The sequence below is a fragment of the Suillus discolor genome, assembly GCF_016758755.1.
Source record: "Suillus discolor strain FC423 chromosome Unknown F5147scaffold_1, whole genome shotgun sequence".
In the NCBI taxonomy this organism is placed as follows: domain Eukaryota; kingdom Fungi; phylum Basidiomycota; class Agaricomycetes; order Boletales; family Suillaceae; genus Suillus; species Suillus discolor.
The window spans coordinates 224150-246291 of NW_024541248.1; the positions used below are offsets into that span (position 1 = coordinate 224150).

General features: G+C 41.4%; 4 protein-coding genes across 4 annotated transcripts; all 4 read left to right on the forward strand.

Annotated features, from left to right (window-relative positions):
- Positions 1-3687: 3687 nt before the first annotated feature.
- On the forward strand, positions 3688-5912 carry F5147DRAFT_766383 (uncharacterized protein; the record flags this gene model as incomplete). Its single annotated transcript, XM_041440766.1, has 3 exons — positions 3688-3809; positions 5490-5594; positions 5648-5912. The coding sequence occupies 3 exons, from the start codon at positions 3688-3690 to the stop codon at positions 5910-5912; spliced, it is 492 nt and encodes a 163-aa protein (XP_041299839.1).
- A 10727-nt stretch (positions 5913-16639) lies between these two features.
- Positions 16640-19248, forward strand: F5147DRAFT_766385 (uncharacterized protein; the record flags this gene model as incomplete). The annotated part of the gene is made up of 8 exons (XM_041440767.1): positions 16640-16936; positions 16987-17205; positions 17258-17629; positions 17684-17877; positions 17924-18089; positions 18149-18228; positions 18928-19028; positions 19079-19248. 8 exons carry the CDS (start codon positions 16640-16642, stop codon positions 19246-19248), a joined length of 1599 nt encoding a protein of 532 aa, XP_041299840.1.
- A 66-nt stretch (positions 19249-19314) lies between these two features.
- Positions 19315-19886, forward strand: F5147DRAFT_766386 (uncharacterized protein; the record flags this gene model as incomplete). Its single annotated transcript, XM_041440768.1, has 2 exons — positions 19315-19451; positions 19505-19886. 2 exons carry the CDS (start codon positions 19315-19317, stop codon positions 19884-19886), a joined length of 519 nt encoding a protein of 172 aa, XP_041299841.1.
- Positions 19887-21388: 1502 nt separating this feature from the next.
- F5147DRAFT_766387 (uncharacterized protein) lies at positions 21389-22123 on the forward strand (the record flags this gene model as incomplete). The annotated part of the gene is made up of 4 exons (XM_041440769.1): positions 21389-21517; positions 21575-21707; positions 21761-21906; positions 21959-22123. The coding sequence occupies 4 exons, from the start codon at positions 21389-21391 to the stop codon at positions 22121-22123; spliced, it is 573 nt and encodes a 190-aa protein (XP_041299842.1).
- Positions 22124-22142: the final 19 nt, after the last annotated feature.

The following is a 22142-nucleotide window of genomic DNA, read 5'->3' on the forward strand; positions in this document are numbered from 1 at the left end:
CTTGGAATGTTCCAGAGTCTTACTGCGGCTGCGGCACATGTTATGACATCATAGTTATATATAGAATCATACGATACCTTTAATTATTCTCATTGGCTAGTTAGTTTATACTCAGTTTTGATCTCCGTTTCAATACATGTATATAGGTAGTGTCTTGTAGTCAGTAGTTCTTTAGTTCAAACCTCTTGTATCTCCAAGTGAGCAATCCAAGACATACCTGCTGCCTCATCCTTGTTGTGATCTTTCTTTCTTTGAGTCCTAGTCTCTGCCCTGTGTTAATTCGTTTAAGGGGTTGTGACACTGAACCATGAAGCTGAGAGATTTGTTGGAATAAGATCATTGACAGTATGGCAACATCAATGATAACTCTAATCCTAATTTAGGGGCAGGAAAATGAACATTGCCAGTGAAGTATTGAAGGTTGTAGTAGGTGGAGCTGCTGTCTTGGAGGAGGGGAGTATAAATTACAAAACCTGGGTTTTGATAGGTACATATAATGTAGAATATGATAATAATAAACAGAGTTTTTGTGTCATTGGACACTAATGCTGTAGTTAATATTGAAGAAGATGAAATGGCCTGCCTTGAAATAAGAAAGGTTGCAGGCCTTATTGGATGATCATGATTCAGAGTAAGCAATTATAAATAGTTCAGTAAGATGTGTTGGTTATAAGGACGACATGGTATAGTTATCATTAGAGGAAGATGGTAGTAGATGAGCATTAGGCATGAGATAAGGTTTGATTTAAATCATGAATAGAAGAGTCATAAAGCTGTAGTTATGACAGCAGCATCATGGAAGTTAGTCAAATACAAGTATGTACTTTTATATATATAAACTATGAAAGACATGAGAAGGAAAATAGTGCCATCAAGGAATAAAGATATGGTTCCATTACCAAGGTAATACAATTCTTTACAGATTGCAAAAGTCAACCCTAGATATGTAATAGCACGATGTAGCACTCGAGCTCACGCTGAGCATGTGTTCAGCTATTTTCCGATGCATGTCAAATGTCCATTGCACACGAATCACTTCCCGATGATATCCAACACTCATCTGCTCAATCCGATGCTAACCCGCTCAATCCAATGTTTATCCACTAAACCCGACGCTAATCCAACAGACCCGACGTTTCCTGCGCATCGGACCTGATATTTTATTTTACCATGCACTTGTCCTCCCTATGTCTTGTCCTGTCATATCTATCCCCACTAGGTGCGCAGTTATTCATTTTCATGTTGCTAACATTGTAGAACACATTATTACATGTCCGCAGTACCACATGTCTTTTTACATAGGACATCGGATCCGAAAATCAGTGCTACTACTTTCGCCTATAGCACTCCGAATTTCTACATAGACACTATATTTCGCATACCTCCTACCTATTTACTTTACCTTTCTACCTCCAAGTAATAGGAGGTCATCCAATATTTGTAGTTCTTAGTTGGATTCCGCAATATCATCCCTTCTTTATCTGACACATCTCACAGTAACCTGCCATTCACTATTCCCGACATTTGCTATATTCCCGATGCAAACCCGATGCTAACCCGACGCAAACCCGCACCTGAAACCCATTAACCCGAAACCCGAAAACATCGGACCCGACACTTTGGCATTGGACATTGTAGATATACCTTCAGACTTTGTTTCCCGCACTCGGACTTTTGACCGTTTTATCATTTCACTAACTACAGACCATTCCAAATAGCTAACTCCTCGGGTTGAATGCACTTGTCTTGCAAGTATAGCAGAGTAGGCTGTGCACGACCACAACACATATTATATTGCTGATTACTTACTTCATGTAGTGCTCAGCAATTGTTGTATCTCTACAACGACCAACCAGATTACAAGCTGGATGTCCACAAGGATGTGAGTTAAATGCAAGTGTTCAATAGAAGGATTGCAAGAGTCGACCCTAGACATCCAATAGGATGACTAGCTAGATTATCAGCTAGATTGTCATATACCGGATTCTACACCTCACTTCCGCTATGATATCTTGTCCAAATCCTCATGTATCCGGACATATCCATATGATCCCCACCTGATCCAGTTCACACATCCAATCCATACTCCATCCAATCCTCATCCAATCCTCATCTGATCCTCATCCATGTCCTATCCGAACCCCTGGCTTTCAGACCTTCGGATCTCATTCGTGGTCCTATCCGAAACTATTCCCGCACTGTCTTGTTACTTAAGGGTCTTATATGAAAGTTGTGTATAATGACAACACAATTATACACAGTAAAGACTTCTTGCCAGTCCTTAAGTCCATGGTCTCTGACTTTTCTACTTCATGGGAGGTAATGTGATGAGTTTTTGGGAGGATTTAGTTTGTTGTCCTCTCTTCCTGTAATCTCAAAAAAATATGTTCTGTGTTCTGGAAAATTTGTTAGGTTTGTTTCAGCCTAGTAGGTTGTGTTTCAACCTATGAAAGTCTGTTTCAACTTTGTCATCCTTAGATTTGTGTCTCACTTTCCGTTGAAAGAGAGAGTCTTATGTATACACGTAAAGCTTAGAATGAGAGCTGTTCAGTAGTTATATAGTCAACCCCTGTAAGGTAGTATATAACCTATAGTAAAATAACAATAACAAAAGTTATATAGTCAAACCCCTGTAAGGTAGTATATAACTTAGAGTAGATAATGATATCTTAGATGTTACCTCAAGGCACTTATGTTGGCCTGCACTTTAATTCTTAGTGATCTCACACGGTTTGAGACAAGAGTCAAGTGGAAGGATTGTTATTTCATGGACAAAATGGGGTCCTTTTATACCTTTTGGGAACCCCCTTACTAAGCATGATTTATCAGATGGATTGGTAAGAATGTGGCTTACAATCCAGGTGATGAATCAGCTTATTACTAAGTACATTACAAATACAGTGTAATCTTACAAAGAATTTACAAAGCATGACAAATCATGACAAAACATGATGTGCTGACAAACAAATCTGGTGGCTGAAAGAAGCCAAATAAAAATAAACAATCAGAAATAAATAGAGAGACACAAAACTTTAACAAACAAATCTGTGGCTGAAAGAGGCCAAATAAAAATAAACAATGAGAAATAAACAGAAGGTCACATGTTCATAAAAATACAAGATAAAACAAGTCTGAAAAGTGAGAAATAAAATATGAGACAATGAATCAAAGGAAAAACAGAGAGGTAACTCAGTGATAGAGAGCTAGACAGTCTCTCATACCTTCCTTATCACTTCTCTATATAACTGACATGGTATGAATCACATACCATGCATGACAGCGCACCTGCACATTACCCCATTTAGGATATACCTGTGTTTCCAGCTCTCGGTTATCTCTGCTTCCGTCTTGATAATGTATTCTGTATGAGTTTCATCTCTGAGTTCATTTCCTTATGTTCTGTTTCACTTACTAATACATTTCCACATGCTCGTACATAGCCTTATCTCTCTGCTTACTGATCTGCACAGACTTGCCTCTAGTATATAAACTTCTGTAGAAACTCCTGTACTTCCTTAGTCTGAATATCATATTAGTCCTCGCACTAGATCTCACTCTAAGTCCTCATACTAGTTCTTTCCTTCTGAATACCCACCTTAGGCCTAGGGAGGAATTCCCTAGGCTGGAGCTCCGCTCCTCCACTCCTCTATTCCTCTGAGTTTCTGGAAGTCCTTCCAGATCTTTCCCATGGTCCTCTGGACCTATTCTGCTTTGGACTTTGTCCTTGCAGCCTTTCCTCTGTTTGCTTCTACTCAGGACATGTCTTGGGTAGCCATTATACATATCCGTATCAAGACAAAACCTCCATTGTAATTTCCGGAAGTTCCTCCGGAACTTTCCTGCACTCGTCCAAAAAGTCTTTCCGAAGTTTCCCACACTCCTTCGGAAGTTCTTCAGACTTCCTTAGACTTTCTCTGGACATCATTCTGAAATTAAGGGCACATACTCGGGTAAGGGGTGCAGTGCATGAGCTGAAGCCAAGCCCCTCGGAACCAGTCCTACCCTTTGTGCATGGTCTTGACAGATGTCCACAATGATGTGAGTCAAACATTAATGTTCTGATAGAAATGTCAAAAACATCAAATGCTTGCATTTGATGGAAAGATCCTAAGAGTAGATCCTAGAAGTTCTATAGGATGACTAGCTAAATATCCATAAGAATATCAGTCAAAAACCAATGTTTAGATAGAAATTCCAAGAATATCAAACACAAGTATTTGATAAAGAGATTGCAAGAGTCTATCCTATAAGTCCTATAGGATTACTGGCTAGAGCTCTATGAAGATGAGAAGTCAAACACTAGATTGTGAGAGTCAACCTTAGAGGTACCTAAACAATCAAGGTATGGGTCATGTTGATTTGTTACTTTCTGATGCAAATTAGATCTTAGGTTGCTGGACAGCAGACATAAGTTGTCCAGATCTGAAAGTGCTATATATTATCCACTAAGTTGGTGGTGAAAGACCTAAGAACCAATTTCATGAATCAAGTGATGCATGTAATACTTGAATTGGGAGAAGAGTCACACATTCATAGAATATGGAGTTCAGACTTTTGCTAGAGGTATGTGCCAAAGAATGCAAGCCTGATATTATTCTTGTGTCCTATAATCTACTGCAACCTCCTATTCAGAATTGGCATCAAGCTGTCTCTCTTGTTGAGATGAAGTAGTATAGTGTTGATATTCAGAAATAAGTATGGTTTGATAAAAATGCCAAGCATACAAACACTATCTAGAGATGTCAGGATGCCCATAGCTTCATTATTACTTTGCAGTATATTAATGAACAGTTTACCTTTGCATTTTTTTCAGGTTGAGCAGATAATCATCAGATTGAGTAGATGAGTGTCAGATTTGTGGATGAGTGTCAGATAACATTGGGAAGTAATGTGGGTGTTTGACATGCATTGGAAAATAGCTGAATATGAGCCTAGCGTGAGCTCGAGTGCTACATCATGAAGGCTGCCAGGGACACTGATAACATAATCAACAATATGGAGGTTGTGGGGTAAAATAACGACCTCAACAAATGAGTAAGCCTGATGATCCTATCTGACAAAAACTTAAGTCAATATACCTGAGCTACAAGTGAGTAGTTTGAATTTCTGTCGGAAAAGCCTTCCCCATACCACCTAGGCTCCTGAAACAAGTTAAATGGAGTGCCATCAACACAGAGGAAGCCCCCACACCATTCCCAGCATGTTTTTCCTTCAACCCACTACTGCAACTTTTTCCATTCCTCCTGATCTTTGTGATCCAGTGGATCAAAGTGGATCTTGTTGTCATGGTGCCTTAGGATGGCAATCATAACTTGTTTGAAGCAGTTATACACTGTTCCAATAGACACTCCCATCATTCAGCTAAATCCTCCATCATTGCAGTGTTGCCATAGTGGCCTACCCCATTGAGGAACATTGCAAGTTGGATTGTGACAGGGAGCTGTGAATTATGTGAGTTATTGTGGAAAATTGGATGCAGCTCCAAACAGGTCACAAGATGGTCAAAGACAACAGGTGGAACACAAAGCTTTTGGCAAAAATTTTCAGAAGCATACATCTTCCATTCTAGAAGGAGATGCAGCTGTGGTACATGGGTAAGTTTAGGTCTAGCATTTAGAATATGGCTCTTTTGTGCTTCATTATGCAGAACATGGACTGTGTCAATAAATTCTGTGAATGCTGGCATGGTCATCTTCGGTCTATTGGATGAGAACTGGGATGATATGCCAAGTGAGTGGGAAGTTGTAGCTGTGATGCCTAACATGAGCGAGTTCCAAGATGAATCCAATAATATTGAAGAGATGGACATGCTGATAGACCTGTTTTCATCTAATGAGCCATCTGAGTCACTCTCATCCTCAGAAGGTTCTGCGAGGAGCTCGTCAATCATATACTTCATAAGCTCCACATAATGAGTTATCACATGATTATTGTGAATATTTCTAAGGGCTTGAAGTTGTTGTTTGCAACATTATAAGCAGGGCATAGTGGACTGATCTTATCAGTAATGTGTAAGCAATGTGGAGATATAATATAGAGTTTCAATAATATTGTTGTTGGATTTCTTACCTTTGCTTTGTGCTGGTGTTTCTGAACTTTGAATACCACCAATATTAGTATATAAGATCAAGTTAGTGTAGCAGTAAAGACTTAGGAAGTGTTTGTTTGAATATAATCACATAGTATAATGTTATCTAGCTTTCAAAAACTGGAGTGAAGGGTAATATTTGATGGCAACATAACTAATAACAGTAGACCTACATTATATTACATCACATGATTTATATTAGCTTAGCTAGAAGTTGCTGATGTTAATTAAGTTAGAACCAAAAATGTATCAAATATATCTAGATATGACAAGTGATATACTATCATAACTTTGCTCTCAGTCATGTCAATACTTCCAAATGCACTAATAAATTAAATTATGGGCACCACACCTGCAATACTAATGACAATGGAGGAAGAGAGCTAGACTAGGATTTAGTGCCTAGACCTACTCTTGAATAGCTGAAGTCACAGCTTGCACTAGCATTTGCTGGACTTGGTTGATAAGGAATAATATCAAAAGAATTCTTATCATGACTGCTACTTGGTCAGATATTGATTCAATACTATTAATATTTGCTATTGGTGGTTAATGATTGAGTTGAACCAGCACTTGAAGTAGCAAAGGGCCAAAGCCTAGAAACCTGCTCCACTAATCTCCAAGTCATCTCTAGTAGTACATGGCATCATTAGATAATTAAGGCATGATTTCATGGACAATAGCATAGTGTCCATGATTGATTCCTGTTAAATAATTAGCAGACTCAGCAAGATTGTCGTCAGTTTCAGCAAATGTCCTATTAGAAGAGATAAACTTACACCCCATGGTAATTGTACCCTGTTGGAAATCTCTTACTTTCTAGCAATATTTGAAATACTCTGTATTTCAACTCAATATATAAGCTGAGAATACTGCTGGACTGATCCTCTTGTCATCACTAATACATAAGTATCTGAGATTTCAGGGAGGATGCAGTGAGATATGTTGTCTATGGTTTATAGGCTATGATATATTTATGGTCTGTACTGATGCTCTGCTTCTTTGCCATAGGCAACTCTAGCTAGAATTGTCTCAGCAGTGTATAACTCACCTTCTAACAGCTCAAGAATCCAAGAGGCAACTTCCTCATGTATGAAACCAGGTGTGTAAGTATAATGATCAGTAATGCTAGTAGTCTTATTGTATCTAGTCAGCATAAATATCTTACTATCTTATATGAAGAGATTGTGATTTCTCTTAGTATTGCAAATTTGGTGATCAAGAAATTGTGTGCTATAGGATGATATGTGGGTGGTTATATAGGGCAAGTGGTACAGGGGCTCTCAGATATACAAAGTAAATCTGAAGAAGTCCTTGATCTCCAGAATGTTCCAGGCAATATGACTAATACTGTCACCAAGAAGAGAAGGAGTAAATGACACTCATTATGAAATGGATCCTCAGACATAAATGAGTAGCCTTGTATGGAATTGGTGAGGCCATCCTTGAGATTATCCAGGCACGATTAGTAGCAAAAGGATACTCACAGATACTCAACATGGACTATACTGGCACTTTCTCTCTAGTTGTCTGTTTAGAGACAATATGGTCCATTATGTTGACAGCTGTAATTCTCAATTGGGAAATTCAGCAGATGGATGTAAAGGGTACTGTAAAGAGTTGATTCTTTATAGGCACTACAAAAGTGGTTACCTTAGAACTCAAGGTGTGAGTGTGATATTTGTCCCAAAGAGACTACCTATAGAACTATCTCTTGATATATAATGCAAGGAATGTCTTGTTAAGATTGAAGATAAAAGAAAGGAAAAGTCACCCAAGGTGCATCTGATATTCTGATGATGCATCTGAAGTACCAAAGTACTTATCCAATGTAAATGAAGGTCGTCTGAAGTCAAGAATCAAAGGTCCGAGGTTGTGTGAAGCGTCTGAAGAGCTTTTGATGAACAGATTAATTGTGTGAAGTATAACCATCTGAAAGTGACTACTGACTATGACTTGTAGCAAGGGAAGTGAAGTGAAGTGCAAGTAGCTAGCGAGCCAGATTATATCCTACAGCATAAAAGTCCAGAAACTGCATAGGTGAAAGTAGTAGTGAGATAAACTATCTGAAATGTAATAAGACTCGAGGTGAGCTGCTACAGAGATATGCATGTAATCGCACATGAGACGCACAGCTATATGTATTAATCAAGCTTTCAATGGGTCAACAATGTATGTGCCCCTAAGACATAATCAATAATACACAAACAAAGTGAAAACGCACCAGTGAAGTCAAATGGACACTGACAGGACATGGTATGGAGGATCGCAAGTAGGAATAGGCCTCAGAAACAGACAGATGACCTTCAGATGACTCAGATGAATGCGCGGAGCTTTTGGAAGGTCAAAGGAGTGTCGGGGAATGCAATATGAGTTATTTGTAAAATTGACAAGATATGTGCCCAATGCCAACCTGAGTGCTACAGCACGTACCTAAATGGTACACTGAAGGAAGAAGTGTATATGGAATAGCCAGAGGGGTATAATGATGGCACTGGTTGAGTCTGCTGACTTAAGAAGACCCTATATAGACTGAAACAATCTGGGAGAGAATGGAACATTGAGCTTGATGAACATCTGAATAATGTCAGATTCAAATGTACAATATCAGATCCATGCATATATATTAGATGTACAGCAAACGAGACAGAAATCATTACTGTTTGGGTAGATGATTTACTCCTATTCACAAGTAATATGAGCTTGATGAGCCAACTCAAAGCTCAATTAAAAAGTATCCTGGATGTTACTGACCTAGGAGAACCAAGAAAAATCATAGGAATAGAGATAAAGAGATATCAAGTGAAAAGATCAGTCTGAATCTCACAGACCAAATATATTGAGTCAATCCTACAAAAATATGGTTTTCAGAAGTCAAACACTGTGGGAATGCCATTAGATCCCAAGATTATACTTGAAAAATAGAAAACTGACTAAGAGGGCAACCAGAATAATGGTTATGGATCCTTGATTGGATTTTTAATGTATGTGGCAGTTGCCACAAGACCAGACATAGCATGTGCTATTCAAAGACTAAGCTCATTGTAGCACTCGAGCTTATGCTAGACTCATATTCTGCTATTTTCCAAGGCATGTCAAACATCTGTCACACACAAATCACTTTCCAATGTTATCCGACACTTACCTGCTCAATCCAATGTTTATCCGCTAATCCAACGCTAATCCAATGTAACCTGATGCTAATCCAATGCAACCTGATGCTAACCCAATGGAACCCAATGTTTTGGGTCCTCCCTATGTCATGTCCTGTCGCATCTATCCCCACTAGGTGCGCAGTTACTTGTTTTCATGTCACTAACATTGTAGACCACATTATTACATGTCCACAGTACCACATGTCTTATTACATAGGACATTGGACCCAAAAATTATCACTACTACTTTCGCCTATAGCACTCCAAAATTCTACATAGTCACTATATATTTCGCATACCTCCTACCTATTACTTTACTTTACCTTTCTACATCCGAGTAGGAGGAGGTCATCCGATATTTAGTAGTTCTTAGCTGAATTCTGCAATATCATCCTTTCTTTATCCAAAACACTCCGAAACATCCGACATTTGCTACATTCCCGACACAACCCGAGGTAACCCGACAAAATCCACTAACCTAAAAACACCAGACCCAATGTTTTGACATCGGACTCGTAATTATACCTTCAGACTTTGTTTCCCGCTGACACGCACCAAACTTGTTTTGTGCATGGTCATGGCTACTTTTGAGCTTTGATGTTCTCTGCCTTACTCTATGAGATTACTAAGAATTTTCTATAACACATCATGATTTGATTTGAGTAATTTTCAGACATAACAAACCCATAATACTACATAATAATTTAATTAACACTTATCCAACTTAAAGATAAGTTCCAAACATACCACAACACATTATTCAGCATTCTCTCACAATCTTATGATTGTTTTTTACAATTCTTTACATTCTTTCTGTATGTTCTGAAACATATTTACGGTAGCATTCCAACATTTCAACAGTTCATGTGTGATCAATGGCTTAGTCAGATGAAATGGATTAGTAAGATGAGATGGATTAGTCAGGAAACTGAAGAAAGAAAGTTAATAGATGGGAATATCTGAGAAGTGAACAAGTCATCATGGGACATTTCAACTATGACTCAGTATGAGTCATTATGAGTCATATTTCCTTAATTAGATAGTTACACAGCCACATTTAGAGTAGTATATAAGGGGCCCAGTTTCCCCTCTGAATAATGACAATCTCCCTTTTGAAATAAGCTTCCTTTGAGAGGATAGACATCTCCCTTTTAGAGAGAGAGAGGGAGATTTGAGTATCTTCCTGAATTTCTCACCCTACATTTGTGTGAACATCTGAGTGAATATTAGTTTATTCCCTCCATTCTTTTGTCATCATTTCCCACAACATACTGATCTTCTGAGGCCTACCTTGAGCCAGTCCTTGAATTACACTAGCTGGTACACAGTTATCAGTCGTCTAGTTGTAGTTTCGTCACATTCTCTTTACAAACACAGGATATCTTTTCTGTGGGAAGAATTTAGGTATTTTTAATGATTAGGAGGACGACAAATAAGACTAGCACTTTATTCAACAATATTAAGAGCTTGGCTGCTTTAAGACTACATCAAGAGGGTGTACTCTGTTCTGATTCTGCATCATACTTATCATGAGTGCCTGAGCAGCAGAGAAGTTAGTTTCGAAGCCCCATATTTCGGTTGATTCAATTGTGTTAGAGGCTTGGTTTGATCTCCTCTAATTTTTGAGAATAGGGAGTATTTACAAGATATTACTCTGATTCATTGTGTACTGTGTGATTCATATCTTTATCTTCATATTGCACACCTTTGCAATCCTCTTTTAGTAGCATTGTAGTACTGCATCAAGCCAGTTATCAATTTGGCTACATCATTTACAATCTTTATCTTTAACGTCCTAAGTACTGCATCAAGCCAGTTAACAGACTATCAACCTTCAAGTACCTAAGCACTGCATCAAGCCAGTTAACGGTCGCTGTCTCAACCCACCTAAAGTCATTAGAAGTTGTTTAGATTGACCCAGCTATTTACGCCTCCTCCCACGAACGACCACATTATCAACTGTTGGTATTTGTCTGAACCATTGACCATGGAGGATAGTGAGAACTGGTGATTTTATTGCCAATCACATCCTAGTAAGACACCACGCTTCAGACTATCTTCCTTTTCATATAACTAATTATTCTAATATCATACAGCAAATCCCTCAGGTCAAATACACTTGTCTTGCAAGTATAGCAGATTAGGCTGTGCAAGACCAAAACATTTATATTTGGCTAAGAGCTTACTATGAGTTTCCTGCTCAGCAATTGTTGTATCTTTACATTGTTCACTGCAAATCCAGAATTAGCACACTAGATAGTGGCGAAAAGAGTTTTGAAATACCTGTCCAGAATGAGAAATCTTGGAATCAAATACCAAGACATTAATAGTGATGATGAAGTCCAAATAGTAGGTGGTCTGATGCCAACTATGCCAATGATCTGAGAGACAGAATATATATTTCAGATTATGTTTTCAAGTTAGGAAGCAGAGCAATTGCTTGGAGTTCAAAGAAACAAAACATAGTTTTGTTATCTTCAACAGAAGCCAAATACACTGCAATAGCATATGCAGTGCATGAAGCTATTTGGCTTCAAAACCTATTCCAAGAGTTAGGTTTTAACCAAAAAGCTCCTATTACCTTACATGTATCAGGAAAAAGGGTTCAAGCCTTTTTAGCTAAAATAAGCTAAAATAAGTTGAAAAAGCTCAAATGGCAAAGTGCCTTCTTTTTGAGCTACTATAAGTCAGGCAAAGCTAGTGAAGTAGGGATTCTTTCTTATATGCAAATAAGGCTATATATGCACACTCGAAAAAATTCTGGAGACACTGCTATTCTAGCTTTTTCAGCCAAAACACAAAAAAAGCGAAAATTCAAGTTATATTTCAAGTAACTACTACACCAGATGTAAACTACTGCTACAAAAGAGGCAAAAAAGCGAAAATTAAGAGAGGTGGGAAGAAGGCTATAAGAGGGAGTCAGGCAGGAAAGACAGGAAAATAAAGAAAGACTCATCAGATAGCCAAAAATGCGAAAATTGGAGAGGATAAGCCTATAGCAGGAGCAGGAGCAAAAGACTTGGAGAAAAGGGTCAAAAAAGCGAAAATTAGAAGAACTTACCAAAGGAAGGAGGAAGAAGATATGGTCAGAAAGGAACACAAAGGATAATAAAAGATACTCACCAAAAAGAAGAACCCCAGCACCAGTACTAGTACCAACATATATACTAAGATCAACACCAACCTCTAATTGAAGAGCAAGAGAATAAGTATTGTTAAAGAAGACTGTTTAAGGGAAGATGGTGGGAGAAGGAAAAGAAGGAAAAAGACTTATGGTTGACACATTTTTGCTTACCAAACAATACCAAACATATTTCCCCATTTAGGTATTTCTACTTGTCTAGCTTTTAGTTATCCCTGTTTCCATCTTGCTTATTGATCCTTGTATAAGTTTCATCTCTGAGTTCATTTCTATCTTACTTACTAATACATTTCCACATGCTTGTATATAGCCTTACCCCTCTGCTTACTGATCTGCTCATACTTGACTCCAGTATATAAACTCCTGTAGAAACTTCTATACTTTCTTAGTCTGAATATCATATTAGTTCTCATACTAATTCTTATTCCTTCCTTATCAATATTCACCTCAGGCCTAGGGAGAAATTCCCTAGGCTGGAGTTCTACTCCTCTGCTCTTCCAGTTCTAATCTGCTTTAGACTTTGTCTCTACAACCTTCCCTCTATTTGCTTCTACTCAGGATTCGTCCTAAATAGCTTTTACACTTATTCCTGCTAAGTGAATGAAACTCATTCAGAATTTCTGGGTTTCCTTCAGAAGTTTCCTATGCTCCTCTGGAAGTCCTCCAGACTTGATCTGAAATTAGGAGCATGTACTCAGGTAAGGAGCACAGCACATGTGCTGAAGCCAAGCTCCTCAGAATCAGTCCTACCCTTTGTGCATAGTCTTAACATACAAATCATGAAAAGTCAGAACAAGTCAAAAAGGAAGGACCACATGCATGATTGAGTCATAGCATGTATACATTGATACAAAATCTGCCAGAGTGTCAAAAAGGAAATGGATATGAGGGGTAAGAGTAGGCCTAAGGATCTAGTCAACAGATAGTCAGTAGAGGAGGCTGAGATGACATATAACAAATAATATTACTTGTAACAATGGGCCCAGCCATATATTACATTTATAATATTACATCCACAATTTATCTATTAGCCCATAGGTATACTACTTAACTAGTATGGACTTAGTCATATGTTATGGCTACAATTGCCTATGGGCCCATCTGAGATGGCCTATATTATATGGACATTAGACTGGCTGTAAGATATAGACTATTTCTGTCATATCCCGTGTTCTGGACCCAGACCAATCACGCAATCATCTCCGGACTTCCAGATCCGGTCAGCTCCTATCTTCCGTGCCTTTTCCCTTTAGTATTTCCCTTATCGGTTAGTATGCTTTATTTTCTGTCCCTTATTCATTTCCGTCTTCATTTTACTAAGTTCCAATAGACTAGTGATAGTCGTCCCACATGCTCTGTCCATAGCCTCGCACTGCACTGGCTGTTTCTCTGTTATGTCCTCAGTAGTATATAAACCCTATACAATCCTTGTAGTTCCTCAGTTCGAATATTATCTTAGACTCTGCTCATGCCCTCCTCCATCCGACTTGAAGTCTCTTCTCGTCATCTCTGATAGTCTTAGGATCGACTCCTATAGACTCACCACCTCCGCCTCTACCTTAGGTAGTCCTCTGCTGTTTCCTTCTAGTTTGGACATCGTCTGGATTAGTCTTATCACTTGTTCCCGAACATCCGCTGGAATTCCTGCGCATCGGACTCCGGACTCCGGACGTCGTCCTTTAGCCCTCGGAAGTTAGGGGCACATACTCAGGTAAGGGGTGCAGCACACAAGCTGAAGCCAAGCCCTTCGGATCCGAACCATTGAGCATGTTCTTAACAGTATATTCAAACTCACACCTTACTGAGTATACTTACAACTAAATTCATGGCACCTACAACCACTCAGACCAACCTCTGCATGGTGGGCTTAGTAACCGCCCGACATAACTCTACTCTCATAGTCGATGCATTCACTAGCTTCTCACAGTGTTGCACTAGTGCGCAGGGCTTCCAAACTCTCTAGTACCATCTGTTTCCATTTCCACTTTTCCCAATATCTCTCCTTTTCCGGCTCTTGTAGATTGTGGCTCATCTCATTGTTTTATAGAAAGCAAATTAATCCGAGAAAATAACATTCCCACCTATGCAATCTCTCTGCTTCCGCTCCATCTGTTTGATGGTACTTCTAATGCCACTATTACCGAGGCAGTAGATTTACCGATCCGTTTTCCGACCGGCGTGGTTACCTCCGAAACATTCTATGTTACTCCATTGGACTCATCCTATTCCATCATTCTAGGATATAGCTGGCTCACCTGACACAATCCATTGATTGACTGGGTAAAGGGCAGCATCAATTTCTGTCCGATTCCTCATGGAGTGCCTCCGACCCCTCCGACCCTACTTCTGCTGCTTCCGGCAAAAATCCCTTCCCCAACTCCACCAAGTCCCTCCGCTGATAACGCTGTTCCCAATATTTCCCTGATCAATGCAGTTGCCTTTTGCCGGGCCTGCAAGTTAGAGGGATCGGTCCAGTTCAGTATTTTTATCCGACCCACCAGTGTCAATCTCCACTCCGCTACACTCTCCTCTGAGCCTCCGAACCTATCTGGAATCCCTTCGGAATATCACGAGTATGTGGATGTCTTTGATAAGGGCAAAGCCGGACAGCTCCCTCCCCATCGTCCCTATGATCTTAAGATCAATTTGGAAGAAGGAGCGGCTCCACCCCTTGGCACCATCTATTCCCTTTCTCTGGTCGAGCTTGCAGCTCTTCGCAAATTCCTTGATGAGAATATTGCGACCAGACTTCTCCATTCCTCATCCTCTCCACACGGAGCCCCTGTCCTGTTTGTCAAGAAGAAGGATGGCTCCCTATGTCTCTGTGTAGATTTCTGAGGACTCAATAAAATCACAAAGAAAGACCGCTACCCTCTTCCCCTCATTTCCGACCTTCTTGATTCTCTGAGCCGTGCAAAAGTTTACACTAAAATCGACCTCCGGTTTGCTTACCATCTAGTCCGGATAGCGGAAGGAGACAAGTGGAAAACTGCTTTCCAAATGCGCTATGGCTCATATGAATGGTTGGTTATGCCCGAGGGTCTCACCAATGCTCCAGCAGCTTTCCAGCATTTTGTCAATACCATCTTCGCCAATATGCTTGACATATGCGTTATTGTGTACCTCGACGACATCCTCATTTATTCTGCAGACCTTGCATCTCACAAACAACATGTCCTTGAAGTCCTCCGACGCCTCCAGAAGCATCATCTATATGCTAAACCGGAGAAGTGCAAATTCCATTCCGACTCCGTAGAATACCTCGGCTACCTCCTATCTCCGGGTTTGGAATCAACGACCACCCTAGTGGTAGACTCAATATGTGCCGGCTCTTTGTCATCGCCAGATGAAGAGCCTGATGGCGAGTCAGCGGTGTCTTGAGCATCAGCTTCTCCTTGAGGCTCTAGAAATGCACATCAGTTGTACATTTTGAGAAAACAAAAATATTAAGGAACTTACCAGTGATGTCGGAGAGGAGAGCAGTAGCTAAAACTGTGCGATCATTGGTAGTGAGATTCAGTACCAACAACAATCTGACGACAGCATCTGAGAGATAAATGAATGAGAGTCGTGCATCGTTTATAATGTGGATAGTGCTCACCCAATGCCAGACTAGTGTCTTCGGTTGCAGCAATAGTACAGGTCATCGTGGATATAAATGTGAGAACTGATGTATGAGTGACGTATGAGACGAACAGGCAAACACAAACTCACCTTTTATGCTGTCGAGGCAGACTTTGTTGGCCACATTGAGGACAACTGGAGGATCAAATTTCGAAAGCATCGAAAATCCTTGTTGAGGATTGTATGTCCCGTCATGTGCTCGAAGCGTGTATAGAGGCAAAGCGTGTATTAGAGGATCAAATTTCGAACATCGAGAATCTTTGTTGATGATTGTATATCCTGTCACGTGCTTGAAATGTGCAATGAACATTCACCTTTTCCGACCGACTTGGCACTTTATGCTTACAATCAGGATTATTTACTTCTACTTTCAGACTGAGTCTGGCAACGGTACAATGGTCAGCAATATTGGCTTTGATCTGCCATGTCACACGGTATGTGGTTCTTAGACTACCTTATTCCAAGTAGACCATTGTGTGGAAACCACGGGATTCTTACTGTCTGTAGCCTCTCAGTTTGCGTAATCGAATTCAAGTAACACTGATCTTCTTTGCCCATTGCCTATGTGTTGCGCGGAGTGAAGAACATGTATCTAAAACCATACAACATTTATTCAACAACGGGCCTGTTATGGTGGGCCGACCAAGCAAGAAAGCCAGGTTCTCACGCTATGTGGATGTCAGTGAGGCTCATCCTGCACCTGCTTATGAGCGTTTCCATTCCTATGGCATACAGCATGATGGGGAGATGTCTGTTGACACTACATATGTACTTTCTCAACCCGCCGATGAAGCACCAGCTCACTCCTCATCTCCTATCTTACCAACTGTCGATGATTGGAACGAACCTGATTATCAAGAGCCCGACTCAGAGTTTGACACACTACAGGAATCTGCACAGATACCAAAGAAGAAAAGGACTGCTGCAGTATGTGTGTCACGCTTAGGATGATCAGGCGCTTACTCAAAATTTTAAAGGAAAATCCTTTGTTGCAATGGCTGCCCAAACACTCCCATTTCTTAGATGAGATAATCTGTCTTGAAGGATGTGGTCATGAGGGGACACTTCTGAATTGCCGTTGTGGAACCGAGGACACCATACATCTTTACCATTGTAGAGATTGTTTTGGGGTCGAAATGGTCTGCCAGATGTGTGTTGTTGACCGTCACTTAAGCAATCCACTTCACCACATAGATGTATGTATTCTTTGTTGTTATGTTCCTTATTTCTTTATTGCAATTTCACCAGATGTGGAATGGCAGCTTCTTGGAGAGTATTATGTTAAAGGCTCTTGGACTGCACGTGCAGCTCGGACATACCCCTGGCGAGCACTGTTACAATGCTCAGCCAGTATCTTGTGACGAATTCACAGTAATTGATGCACACGGCATCCACGATGTCGCAGTCGACTTCTGCGGATGCGAAACTGCACAGATCCACTACAAGCAACTTCTACGAGCTCGGTGGTTTCCAGCTACTACAACTGACCCACGGACAGCGGCAACCTTCAGCATCTTGGAATTATTTCATTTACTCTCCTTCAAATCGAAAGTATCCACATACGAATTCTACCACAGTTTAGCAAGACGCTCAGACAACATGGGAATCTCGCCAATTAAGGTACAGTGACATGTGAAGTTCCCTCCCTTAACTCTGATTGATTTCACCTTTCAGGATCGTTACTCAGTGTTCATGCGAATGATGCGAGAATGGCATCATGTCTTGCAACTTATGCATGCTGGTCGTGGCCATGATCCCAATGGTATTGAAGCCACACAAGATGGCAGGTGTGTTGTACCATGTCCGGCATGTCTGCATCCAGGAATGAATATTCCTGATGGATGGGAGGATTTGCCATCCAACATTAGGTAAGTAGCATCCTGCATGTGCTTGCTATGGTACTAATTCAAACAGGTGGCACTATGTGTTATTCCTCGCGATCGATGTGAACTTCCAGCTCAAGTGCAAGGCTATCTCTAGTGATTATCGTGACCCGAGTCTCAATTCAGGATGGGCTTATTTTGTGAAAGAACATGCTTACAAGCAGTTCTTGTCTGAACGAAGTACAGAACAGCAAGAGGTATGTATTCTGGGTGTTTGTCCTGGTTTGTGACATGAACTGAATTTGGGATGGCACAGAGAAGCACCTGCGTGAGTCACAACGTGGTGAATGCAGCAGACACCAAGGTATCCCGAGGTCTTGCAGCCACAGGAGTTGGGTCTGTTGTCTGCGCACATCATGAGATGAGGCTTTCCAATAGTGTGGGCAACTTGCAGAAGGGAGAAAAGTAGGAGATTGTATATATTCTCTCTGAGGCTGCGCGATACTAACTACTAGACAGATATATAAACATGGATTACCTTGTCTTTTCAGTCCTGGTCAGCTTCGGCCTGGCTGTGTTTAATTTTCCTACGACATCACTTGTCAGTGGCATAAGAAGCTCTGGTCTCGCAATAGCACAATGCCCCAGCGCCTGTGTTATGACTAGGATAGGTCTTCTCAACACCAGCATGAATGTGCTATCACGTGTAGCATGTCAAGGATGTCTTACAAGTCGGTCGAAGGCTGACAGGTCTCTCTGTCTATCTCAGTAAGGGTTAAGGGCCTCATCAAGAGTGAAGGGCTAACGAGAATACAGCTAAGGCACGAGGAGCAACTTAGAAGTGCAGTCAAAGGTTCAAAGAAGTGAGTGGATTAGACAAGCTAGTTCTAATGGAACCTAGTTCTGGGTATGACCTAGTAGATCAAAGTGAAGAAATACTACAATGATCTGTCTACTTATATATGTCTGTACATAAGGGTTCAAGCTCAGTTCATATCTGGGATCTATGTGAGTTATAGTGAGTCAAAGATAAGTAAGACATGACTCAGTCAGGGAGTCATAGATAAGATACATGAGGCTTTAACCTCTGATCAGGCATGTTGCAACTAGTACGAGGGAGATGGGGCCTGGCAACCGTCGTGACACACTCGATGATCACTTCAGTGATTGGAACTGGAAGAAAACAACGATGCTGGGTACATTGATTTGTTATTATTTAGCGTGTTTCATTAACGTGTTTTCATAGGGCAGACTTTACTGCGCAAACTCAACGAGGCTACTGTGGCTGCTCAAGCCCATCAAGACAAACTTACAGAACTTGAAGGGGCAATCAACACATCAACAATAGTGTTATGGCAGGCTGATGTAGAGGTGTGGGAGGAAGACAGTACCAAACCAAATCCCTTTGAAAGCTGAGTCGTTCATGTGTCAGTTTTTTTTTGGTTTTCCATCTCTTAATATTGATGAACGGTCTATCTAGCAATGACTCAAGCCATGGTTCGCTTGGAATTTGCAGAACACAAAAGATGCGACTTGCAAGATGGGATCAACTCATCCCTTCATGCTGAGATCTCACCCAGCGTGCTCATAGCAAATGGCCTCGAACTTGAGGACCAGCAGTATGTCTTAGGAACTTGTACATTTTTTTGCATTGCTAAATGATTGATTACAGGCGGCGTCTACGTGCAGACAGGAAAGCATCGAGCCAAAATCCTACCGACAACCAGAAGGCCAAAATTCAAATGCGTTCAAATGCACTCCACCGCAAACTTGATGCCTGGGTTCAAGTTCAAATATTGTATATGTCTGCAGTTGCCTCGCTTCATATTCGTGCCCAGCATGACGACAGCCCCCAGGACAAATTGCCTGAGGACTTTATTCTACTCCTTCCATCGCAGCTCAATCCCACAACTCCTTGTGCTCTGTTACTGTGTCAAATTGAGTGGAAGCTTAGATATGCACAGGCTGATGATGCTCTTAATGATGTTCATCAGAATATCCACCTGCATGCCCATCTCAATACCTTCAAGACTTTGCATATTCATGGCCAGTGAGCCAGTACCCATGCATGCAGTGCTCTTGACCTTGCGGGGGCGAAAAAACTTGATAGCTGGTGTAGGACTTGGAGTCCTTGTAGCCTTGTAGAGGCTATTGTTGTGGTATCCCTCAGCACCCTACTACTTTCCTACATGAAGCGCAGCTCTCCCGCGAGTCGCGCATAGTGGCCGCTACTTTCCCGCGACGGCCGCAATGTTCCCGCGCGCACGCACAGCCGCGCTTAGCGGCCGCTTTTCTCGCGCTTCATCAGCCGATGTTCCACACCCATCCATAGTCCAAAACCAACCCAATGGTACATTGTTTCATAATTATCTTTACATATCAGACCATTTTCGCATCGGACCACCTTTATTACATATAGCTTTACATACATAGCTCAGTAGCACATCGGCTTGGTAGCATGTCGGCTTGGTAGTGTGTCGGCTCAGTTCCGTGTGACAGTGCTTAGCGCAATACTTAAGCACTAGCAGTACATATCATTCAGTAGCTTGTTTTCCAGACATTCCAGTAGCAACTCCCATTAGCCTACAGTTGGTAGCTATTGGCAATCAGTATCCATTTACCACTTGCATCGTATCCGTTATTGCCTCGCTCTACATCTATTCCTATTGTCCTTCATCTCTATTATCATCTGAACCCCTCATGCATTGGCTGCTTCGCAGCCACATCTTTCCTGTGCCTTCCGCTTTCAGCCGACCGCTACATTCCCATGCTTACGCGCGCACACCCGCCGCTTTCCCACGCTTCGCATCGGCCGACAAGCGGCACCTTCTGCATCCATTTCTAGACCTTTGCTGCACTAGCTTCCCCTTTAGGGTCGAATGCACTTGTTCCACAAGTATAGCAGATAGGCAGTGCACGACCTACAACATAAAGATATCAGTTTGGAGCCTATAGCACCACTCTGAGTTGTAAACCTACACCGGCTCAAGTATGAAGCTGCTCGTGTGGCGCTCAATAACCTTGGGGACCGACTAGGTATGGTAGGGTGGAGAGATGTGTTTTGGCCATTGTTACAACACACGGTCGTGTGCGACTTGGATGATCTAAACAGCGACAACCACGACAGTGGTACCGAGTGCTGAGAGTCATCGGCCTTTACAGACAAGCAAAGGTTGCGTACTCGAACGTAGCTCGTGGTGGTTAACGAGGGGTTACGCTGAGATGATAGCAGGTTACAGACAGTGAGAGGCGTCACTGAAGGTACGAGTTGATGTTGAGCAGGTAGCTTTAGCGGGACAAGGAGTTCAAGGAATAACCAAGTAAGATTAAAGTAAGGAATGTCTACTTTAATCTTCGACCTTATATAAGGCTACTCTTTGTATCTAAGCTCAGCCTAAAGCTGGGTTCTAATCTGCTTATCTACATGAGTCAGAGATAGCGTCCATGAGGCGGGCTTCTATCGTAGATAGGATCCATGAGGTATCCTTCTATCAGTACATGAGGTAACACGAGGCTTGCCTTCTATCTTGATAACATAAATAGGTCTTCTAGACCTATGTCGTCATCTGTCGTCATATGCGGTCCAGACCGCTTATCTAAGCCGGCAGTTGCCGCTTATCATCTGTCATCATCTATCGTCATCTATCGTCATAGGGCTGGTGAGACCCTGGTATCGTCTATAACCGTGCAGTGGCAGAGGGCTGTCTGCTGGCAGGGGACTCATGTAATGTTACTGTAACAGCCATTAAATGTCTCGGATATGAGACCTATGGGTGATGTAGGGTCTGCAGGGCAATCAGAGGGGAGACACAACATACCATGGATATGGAAGGCACCTGGTGTCTTGCACAACAATGATGCGGGTCTTCAAGATTGTAAGTTGCTTGTTCCATTATCATTGGAGTTGTTCTAATCATCACGCTGTCAGGTTTATGGGTCGAATGGTGTAAGGCCAGAGCGCGAGCATCCCGGTGGTCGGAAGAGTGTTCTTTGCTGATAGAAGAGATGCAAAGAGTGCTGGTGTTTTTCCTGCTGGGAAATAGCTCAATGGAAGGAACGAGGTACTGTGAGGTTGTTTATCAAGGATGCTGACTGTGAAGTGAGTCTTGCTTATGCACAGTGCCAGATGGCTGTTCGGGAGGGTCTGTTTGCCCATTTCTCAATAATTTGGAAGAACACCCTCTCCGCTGTTGTCTCCGAGCTTGATCCGGTCCCCACGATCAATGCTGAAGTGACTGATGATCAAACACCATCATTGGAAGGTCCTCCTTTGCAGGCTGATGATGAGTAGTATGATAATATTTTGTTAC